The sequence below is a fragment of the Micropterus dolomieu genome, linkage group LG04, assembly GCF_021292245.1.
Source record: "Micropterus dolomieu isolate WLL.071019.BEF.003 ecotype Adirondacks linkage group LG04, ASM2129224v1, whole genome shotgun sequence".
Classification (NCBI taxonomy): Eukaryota; Metazoa; Chordata; class Actinopteri; order Centrarchiformes; family Centrarchidae; genus Micropterus; species Micropterus dolomieu.
The window spans coordinates 13,796,553-13,805,967 of NC_060153.1; the positions used below are offsets into that span (position 1 = coordinate 13,796,553).

Below are 9,415 nucleotides of genomic sequence, written 5' to 3' on the forward strand. Positions count from 1 at the left end.
TATAACCTCCCTGAAACATGACCTCTGATGTAAAGTTAATGTTGTGCTGTTCATATTCCTCAGCTCTAAGCGCGCAGTAGATGAGAGTGAGGTGGAGGCAGCTGAGAGACGGAGCCTTCGCTGTGTCTGGGTCACCGGTGGTCGAGCCCTGACGGAACAGGAAGCCGCTGTTGAGATAGTGTCTGAGGCAAGGCTCCTCCTTCAAGAAGACTTGGCTCAGTTAGGAGTTCAGTGGGACCCAGCAACACTTCCTCCTGGGGCTCCAGCTGTAAACAGCCCCGATGTCCATCATAGCAGGGACTCAGACTCCTCATCTACCTCATATCTAAGCTCACATGAAGCACAGATGGGCAACATTAAAGATCACCAAGAAGGAGACAGGGCCAAGAAAAGTGAGAGAGATATTGGCAGACTTGGAGAGGAGAATAAGGAGAAAAGGATGACTGAAAAGAAAACGGAGAAAGCAGAAGGAGAAGCTAAGAAAAAGCAAGGGAAGTCCAAGTCTGAAGACACGGTAGTCAACAGATTATTGGAGGAGCACAGAAAAGACAACAAGGGAGAACCAGCAATTCGACAAACAGGCCATGGAGTGCAAATGGAAAGAAGCAAAAAAACAAAACAAGATGAGACAGATAAAACATTTTTAATGGCAAATGACACAGAAGATCCATATAAAAAAAGAGAAAGACAAACACAGACAAGGTCAAAGGACGAGCGCAAAAAAGCAGAGCCAAAAGAAGGAGAGACAAGTAAAGGGACTGTCTCAATCAGACCAGAGAGTCATCAAGCAAATCGTCCTGTCCCTGAAAGGAGCCTGACACAGGAATTAGCTGAGATTGTGTCAAGCCCCCTGCCTGAACTGATGCCACGTCCTCAGCCCCCCGCTTCCCCAATGCCTCCCGCTCGGTTTAGAGCTCCAATATCCCGAGCAGACAAACAACACAGTGTTCCTACAAAGACATCAAAAGGAGCTGGTACCACAGGGCTTGCAGCCTCACCTTTACAGCCAGGTAGACTGAGGCATTCGAGAGCCTTAAGCAAAGTTCTTCACTCTATACAGACTGACAAAGGTCTACAGAATAATGTAGAGACTGCACAGACATCACACTCAAAACCCACAGTTTCTTCAGCGCCTGCAGGCCAGGTTCCTACATCCATTCAAGCTCCTGGCCCTGTGCAAGGCACTTCTACACCTACAAATGCAGATATGCTAGACTCTCCCCTTTTGGCCTCTCCTGCTTCTGTTCCCTTATTCTCTCCTGAGGCCAAGCGAAGAAGGATAGATGGCAGTGAGGTTGATAAGTTTTCATCTCCCGAGCTGTACGCAGGAGATGAGAGAGATGAAGACGTTGAAGGATCTGTTAAAAAAGGAGAGGAGAGTTTTGGTGACAGCTTTGAATTGGACACCCAGACAGAAAGAATCATTGTTCAACAGATATGCCAACACAGAGAGGGGAATAATAGAGGGATGAATCAGCCGGAAGAAACTAAAAAAATAAGAGGGGAGGAAATGGTAGAAGCGGCTGTTGAGCTGGATATGGACACAAATGAGGGAAGTAACAAGCTTGAGGCCCCTGAAAATGCATTTCCCAGATTCAATATATCTCTCACGGATAGCCAGATGGAGCTCATCCTTAACACCAGCCACCAGGTGAGTGAACTGATTTTAAATATCAAACATATTCAAGTAGTTTGCCTCTTAAAAATCAAAAGCCATGATGTTGTTTTTACAGGCTTCTCCTGGTCCAGGCGCTGATGTGAATGCAGTTGAGGATAAAGATGAAGGTGAGGACCTCTGTGCCGATCAGGCCACCTCTGAGAGTGTTAACAGAAGCAGTAGCTTCCTGTTCGACAGCCTGTATGACAGCTCTCTGCTGGTTGGTCTGAGCCAACACCAGATCCTTGACGGGTCAGACGAAGAGGAATCAGCTGCCCAGGGGATCGGAGACGAGCACCCTCTTCCATCAACCCAGGAGCGAAGGCGCAGCAAGCTTCTCACCAATCAGGAGACGGAGAAGCGGGAGGCAGTCCAATGGGGCGAGTCCTCCTTTAACCTGTCAGAGTGGGGCGACTCACTGTTGGTGGGAGAACACTTTCTGGAGAGGCAGAGCTTGCTCAAACACACAGAGAGAAATCAAAAAGAGCAAGAAGCCAGTCATCCTAAGGCTCAGCAGTCCAACGCAGATGATGTTCTGCCTGAAGAACAGGTGACAGAATCACAACCTAAACCCAGTCAGATACAACCAAAACCCACCACGAAAACTACAACCATAATTCAGAATGAGTATGTCAAGGATAAAGCCAGTGATAATCAAGGCCAAACACACCAAAGTAAACAGCATAATAATAAACCACACGGGAGTCAGGAAACAGTAAATGGAGAGTGTGAAAATGGGAAGCAAGTAGGGAGGGAATTCATGGAAGAGGGAGAAAAGAAAGAGGACATAAACGCTTTATTGTCAGATAATGCAGTTTTAAAACACCCACATGTCCAAAATGCACCTGAAAGCACTCTTTATTGCAGCCCTGGTTTACAAGAAATCTTTGACCGCTGGCCTAGTATGTCTGAGCAGGCCTGCCAAAACACTACAAGAGGCCACACAGCCACTCATATACTCATAAATGCTGCAAATTCAGCAGCAGTTCCAGATCTGCCTCAGCCCTCAATACAGGTGGACAGGAAAAGGGGAAAGCCAGATGTGCTGGTTGTTGCTGCTGTGAGCAACTGCAGAGAGAAAGAACCCTCCAGTCATGACAGCGAGGATGTAGCAGAGAGACCAGGCTCTGCTGGTGATCTCATTCCCCCAACTCAGGAAACACCACCTGCCACACCCAGAGTAAAACTGACCACGTCATCTGTCCAGTCGCCCCTCACTGCTCAGCCCCTCAACCAGTCAACTCCTTCAGCCCTCCTGCCACGGAGACCAGCAATCACAAAATGGCCTAAATCTCGCCCAGGATACAGCGATCAACGCTCAGAAGCTGCTGCAGACACTAAACAGCCTAATTTCACAGCAGTTCCCAGCCATGGACACCAGCTGAGACAGAAACCAACGACTCTACCGTTTCCAAGTTCAAAAACAAAACTCCTGCAACTCACCAACCAGAATTTCAGCCCTCCCAAGGGCTGCGCTTCTCCATCCTCCCCCCAGGCGAAGCTTCCCACTGATGTAGAATCACCTGTTACTGATGAAGGCTTCACTCTTCAGCTGTCCCAGGACGCATGGCTCTGTTCCAGCAACTCGGGGACCTTCTCCATCATAGATGTGGCAAGTGACAGGCGCCTCTTCGATACTTTCATTAATGAATGGAAAACAAAGGAGCAGTACTGTCTGGCTTTGGCCTGTGAAAGGAGGGAGCACAGACAGCAGCCTGAGGGGGAAATAGGAGGGAAACACAGGAAAGGTAACTGATAAACATGTACAGAAGTCACATTAACTTGCAGTAAAATGTGTTGTAAATTGTTGTCAAGACTGACATCCTTCAATTTGTTATCTTTCTTGGATTTGTGTTTTTGTCTCATTTCTACAACCCCATGACACAATATAAGCATATCCTGTGTTCTGTGCAGTCTCCTCATCAATGCATGTGTTCTGTGCAGCGTCAGCAGCTCATCAGAAGCTCCAAAGGGTCGATGGTTTCCCTGTAAGAGACAGTGATGGACTGGTGTTGATTGGACTGTCTGTCTGCTGGGGAGCAAGAGATGCGTACTACATATCTCTACAGCAAGAACAGAGCAGAGGTACAGACACACATGCATGTATTTTGTATGTGCTACAGTGCACTACAAAGGTGTTCCCTTAGTTCAGCCAGTCTACCCCTCCCCCCCCACCTCAGGTTTGAGCTCCAGTCTGGCCCCTCCTCCACTGGATGATGATTTGCCGGTAAGTGAGAGGCTGAGGCAGGTGAAGACCTGCCTGAGCGAACCATCGGCTTGTCATGGAGGAGGTGTGGTTGTCACGTATGACATCATAGAGGTGTACAAGATGCTGGTTTTGAGCTGTGGCATCAGCTTGGAGGGAAACTGTGAAGATCCCAAGGTGAGGGAACTCATCTGCGCACACTGTAATTTTCATACACATATGTATACAGTACAATAGATAGAAACTTGCATCCTGCTCATTAAGATCAAACCTCTTATTAGCATTTGATAGTATTGAAACTGACACTGGCAGACAGCAATGCGTTCACAAATGTTTACTGGGATTGTCTTGTTTATCTACAAAATTTTGTATTTTGCCGTCATTCAATTTGAATGGCGCTATAATCACATAAAAATCCCACACACGGGTGCTTTAAAAGACAAAATATGTATTGTTTTGCTAAGAACCTTTCATAAAATATCACACTTCATGCAGCAAAGTGAGTCTGTTTGGATGTCTGCCACAGGTTGCGTGCTGGCTTGTGGACCCTGGCAGTGAGGAGAGGACTCTACCCAACATGGTGACTGTGTACTGTCCTGAGGAATTGCCTCTGCTGGAAGGACTTGGGAATGCGCATGCTCACTGTCCTCGTGTTAGGGCAGCGACCAAGAGTGTGCTCGTACACGCTGTGATGAAACATCTCACTGGCCTGCTAGAGAAAGACGGCATGCTTGGCAAGTACTCCTACCAGACATCCATGTAATATCTACTTATTTAGTGGTAAGAACGGTAGTAAACATTAGGGATTTTTACCATTGTTGTTTTTGTATGCATGTATCAGACTTATTCAGGAGCATTGAGATGCCCTCCCAGGTGTGTTTGGCTCTGTTGGAATTGAATGGAGTGGGCTTCAGTGTCGAAGAATGTGAAAGACAAAAACATGTGATGCAAGCCAAACTCACAGCGCTGGAATCTCAAGCTTACAACCTGGCCGGACACAGCTTCTCCCTCACCAGCATTGACGACATAGCACAGGTCTGATGCACCTTATTTATCACAGCCACATTTTTTATTAACAAAATTCCAAGTACAACAAAGCGTAAAACTGACAATTTCTTGAAATACTTGTATGTGCTTACATGCTCTCTGCGCTGTAGGTGTTGTTTTTAGAGCTCCATCTGCCTCCAAACGGTGATGTGGGTGGATCGAAAAGTAAGAAGACACTTGGCTACACCAGGAGAGGCGGCGGCAGAGTGCGACTTGGAAAGCAGTTCAGCACCACCAAGGTGAAACTACTTTGCATTACATTCAATTATTGCTACTACTATGAATCGCCCTTCACTGAATCGAAGTGATGTTGGCAGGATGTTCTGGAGAAGCTTCGCCCCCTGCACCAGTTGCCGGGTGTGATTCTGGAGTGGAGGCGGATCACTAACGCCCTGACTAAAGTGGTGTTCCCCCTGCAGAGGGAGAAGCAATACCACCCTACACTGACCATGGACAGAATATACCCTATCGCCCAGACACACACAGCCACAGGTAAAATACACACACGCACAGAAACACAAACAAATTACGTGCACCTGTCATTAACCTATGTAACGTGTTTCATGTAGTCATTCCTTGACGCCATGTAGTACATTCGTACTACTGTGCAAAGCAATTTTATTTGAAGTAAATATAAAGCATGCAATGATCCAGCTCATTGTGTTGTCAGGTAGAGTAAGCTTCACTGAGCCCAACATACAGAATGTCCCCAAAGACTTTGAGATTCACATACCCACGGTGGTGGGTGAGAGCCCACCTTCACAAGACAGCAGCCACATGACCACCAAACCTAGGTAGGTCAACACTTCTTTAGTTCACCGCACCTGATTTTTTCAGTGTATGGCTCTCAAAATGGGGTCTGAGACCACTCAAGGAGTACTTGAGGGACTTGAAGGTAAAATCATAACTTCCTTATTTATAACTATCACTCTACTGGATAAACTTGCCTTCTTGAGAAACAAATTGTGTATGTTCAGGTTTTTACAAAATACATCAGCCCTTTGTGATACATTTTACATCATACTCAACTGCTTTAGTATGTAGCTATTTAAATACTTCAATATAATCTTGTATATTTAAATATTCTGTTTTTGAGCTGGCACATCTTGTTAACCAAAATCTGGATGAGATAATATTTTCATTATGCAAAAGGTTTCTATGTTAATATCAAAGTTCATTTGGATCTGAGACAACTATAGGCTACACCTTTGTTTGTGATGTGTCTACACTTTTCCATGGTAATGCATAATACACTACGTCCATATAGTGTGATAAGAATAAGGAAATACACGTGAATCTCTGAAAATTTGAATATCGTGGAAAAGTGCATTGGCAGAACCAGGCTGAGAGATTAAAGGCTCAGGAATCCTTTGCAGGTGTTTTGAGTTAATTAGCTGATTAGAGCTCCTCTCGACGTTTCAGGATTATAAATTCTTTAAAATTTTAACAGTTTTGAGTTTTTGAGTTTCGATTTCCGTGTGCTGTAAACCATAATCATGTATAAATGTAAAAATATATTGTTTTAAATGTAAAAATAAACTTTTCCACGATATTCTATTTTTTTTCACATGCACCTGTGCAGGCAAACGCTAGGAATACTAACTATCACACTTCACTGTACAAGTCTTGCTTTGCTATAAAGGGAACATCGTTTTTTTGCCAGGGTTTGAAATTGAAATAAAACCTACAGTACAAACTCAGGATATTGTATACAATACACACAAAAAAGTGAAAAAGGAACTCCTTGCATATCATTACATGCTATGTGTGGATCGTAAATGCACTTAATTCCATGGGTTTTCTAAGTTGACATGGCTAAGTGCTCAGCAAACAAAAATTCACGAGGAATGATATAATGAGATGGTTCTCACTGTTTTGTTACAGAAAGAAGAGACGTTCTGCGGTACCTTCAGCTGCAGCTGGCAGTGTAGAACAAGGCCCGGCCTTCTCTGTCAGCATGAGACATGCCTTTGTACCTTTTTCAGGTTACTATGATGATCCAGTTGTTTTGTGCTGCTGGCAACTTTTCTGTCTATAACTTTGTCTCCCAGCTGTGTCTTTCTACACTGTGCTGTAGGCGGGATGATACTGGCAGCTGATTATTCACAGCTGGAGTTGAGAGTGTTGGCTCACCTTTCCAAGGATCAACGCCTTCTTCAGGTCAGTAAATAGCAAGAAAACATCATAAAAAATGTTAATAAACAGGTAAAGAGACGATGAACTGTGCGTGTGGCCAGGTGCTGAACGGAGGTGCAGACGTGTTTCGCTGTATTGCTGCTGAGTGGAAAAGTGTCGACCCAGAGTCCGTGAACGACAGCCTCAGACAACAGGCAAAACAGGTACAGCCATGCAGGAAAGAGACGATAACACGGACACATATATTCTCACTGCGAAGTTCACCGGTGTGTTCATGTATTGGTCTTTGCAGATTTGCTATGGCATTATCTATGGGATGGGAGCCAAATCTTTAGGGGAGCAAATGGGAGTGGAGGAGAATGACGCAGCCTGCTACATAGAAAGTTTCAAGGCCAGATACAAAGGTAAACACTGTTTAACTCTTCTATTCATTTTACCCACTCATTACTTTCTGGTCCCAAATACCTAAATTAGTGTTTGTCTGCATATCGGTATGTAAGTTTGTGGCAGTATTTCCATTTTTGCTGGAATACAACACTCAAAAGTAATTGTATGTATTCTTTTAAATGTATATAATAATGTAATATATAAAATCAACATTTAGAGTTGTTGACATTATTTGTCTGAATATGATATGTCAAAGTTTTGAATGGAATAAAGGATGGTACAATCTGGGAATGGACAAGTAAAGTCCATCTAACTTCTAAATTCCCACACAGAAACATTACATCCATGTCCTGTCGTGTGTTTCAGGGATCAATGCATTTCTTAGAGAAACTGTGAAGAACTGTATAAAGAACGGCTACGTTCAGACGCTGATGGGCCGTAGGAGATACCTACCCGGGATCACTAACGGCAATACACACATCAAAGCACATGTAAGCAGGCCTGTCCATCAGAACATGCCAGACTTCATTTGTGCTGTAAGCTATGCAATGTTAATATTCATATTTCATGACTCCTGTGTCTCTCTCTCTCTTCCTCCGTCATCCAGGCAGAGCGTCAGGCTGTGAACACAACTGTACAGGGCTCAGCAGCAGACATTGTCAAACTCGCCACTGTGAACATCCAGAAACGACTACGAAAAACATACCCTTCAGCTCCACTCTCTCACCAGCACACACACACAGGTGACTTTCACTTAATCTTCTTTTCCCATACTGTATAAACGCCACATGCAGAGAGAGATAACCCCTGTATTATTTCAAAGTCTGGGAATAAATCCTGTCTGATGATGTCAAATGGTGTGCGCTATACAGCCCGCAATCACCGCAGGGCTGGGACGTCTCTACTAAGAGGAGCCTACTTTGTCCTACAGATGCATGATGAGCTCATCTATGAAACCACAGAGGAAGACGTCATACAGGTATGAAAAGTATTATTGGGATTGTCAGTTCCTCTTTAGTGTTTGTTAAACTGATTACATCTGCCAAGTTATAAGTTACACTACATATGATTTTATGTAGTTGTTTATTTTTTTTTAGCATGGACACATCTGAAAAACACTACATATATACACAATTCTTTGTCTTTCTGTCAGGTTGCTCAGATTGTCAAGAGGGAGATGGAGTCGGCAGTAAAACTGTATGTAAAGCTTAAGGCCAAAGTCAAGGTGGGACCCAGCTGGGGAAACCTGCAGGACTTAGATATATAATGTGAATGTTTTGATGTTTGAGATCGAAATAAAGGTTCTTTAATATGTTAATGCTATCATTTACACTAGATCAATATTTTTTAATCACTACTTTAACAATAATGAAATGTAAGATAACCCACAGTCTATGGTCGCACTTTGAGCTCTAAATGAACTAATAAATATATTTATAACTATTTTCTATTGTACAGTGTCACAAATTATATGTTTGTAAAAAGAATATTTTATTTACTGATATCCCAATACTTGTCATGAGATTTTATGCAAGATGTTATATAAGCTGAAGAAATATCTTTTTTTCGATGAATTGTTTACTTTATGAAATGTTAATAGTAAAAAAAAAAATTACCCATCACAATTATCCTGTTCCCAGTGTGATGTGTGCAAATGTTTTGTTTCATTCAACAAAAAGATTTTCCGTTTGAATGATAACCAGTAAATCCTGTACTGTGAGATGCTGGAACTGGAGAATGTTTGCTCTTTTTTTTTTTTCCAATTTCGTCTTGACAAGATGATTTGAGGCTTTTAAAACAAAGACATGGAGCAGCTTTAGTATCCTGAAATCTCACATTTTATTGGACTATTGGTTGTCACAAGAACATACACCATTATCAGTCTCTCGTTAACAGTTTTGTTTTACACCTATGACATTCACTGCACAAGAAGTGTCAGTGTAACAGACATTTTCTGTGCAAAGCGAAATTCACCACCTCTG

The 9,415-nt window shown here is 43.3% G+C and overlaps 1 protein-coding gene across 2 annotated transcripts in view; it reads left to right on the forward strand.

Moving 5' to 3' along the window:
- polq (polymerase (DNA directed), theta) overlaps positions 1 to 8,756 on the forward strand; it is a 17,492-nt gene extending 8,736 nt beyond the window's left edge. For both annotated transcript variants that reach the window (XM_046046778.1, XM_046046779.1), the window contains exons 19-35: positions 64 to 1,651; positions 1,734 to 3,405; positions 3,602 to 3,742; positions 3,838 to 4,040; positions 4,390 to 4,597; positions 4,705 to 4,898; positions 5,021 to 5,149; positions 5,228 to 5,402; positions 5,581 to 5,704; positions 6,795 to 6,895; positions 6,988 to 7,070; positions 7,148 to 7,249; positions 7,339 to 7,450; positions 7,800 to 7,924; positions 8,041 to 8,176; positions 8,306 to 8,412; positions 8,587 to 8,756. In XM_046046778.1, coding sequence (XP_045902734.1) covers positions 64 to 1,651; positions 1,734 to 3,405; positions 3,602 to 3,742; positions 3,838 to 4,040; positions 4,390 to 4,597; positions 4,705 to 4,898; positions 5,021 to 5,149; positions 5,228 to 5,402; positions 5,581 to 5,704; positions 6,795 to 6,895; positions 6,988 to 7,070; positions 7,148 to 7,249; positions 7,339 to 7,450; positions 7,800 to 7,924; positions 8,041 to 8,176; positions 8,306 to 8,412; positions 8,587 to 8,700 — 5,314 coding nt within the window. In that variant the 3' untranslated portion in view covers positions 8,701 to 8,756. The remainder of the gene's footprint in view (positions 1 to 63; positions 1,652 to 1,733; positions 3,406 to 3,601; positions 3,743 to 3,837; positions 4,041 to 4,389; positions 4,598 to 4,704; positions 4,899 to 5,020; positions 5,150 to 5,227; positions 5,403 to 5,580; positions 5,705 to 6,794; positions 6,896 to 6,987; positions 7,071 to 7,147; positions 7,250 to 7,338; positions 7,451 to 7,799; positions 7,925 to 8,040; positions 8,177 to 8,305; positions 8,413 to 8,586) is intronic.
- The last annotated feature ends 659 nt before the right edge of the window (positions 8,757 to 9,415 follow it).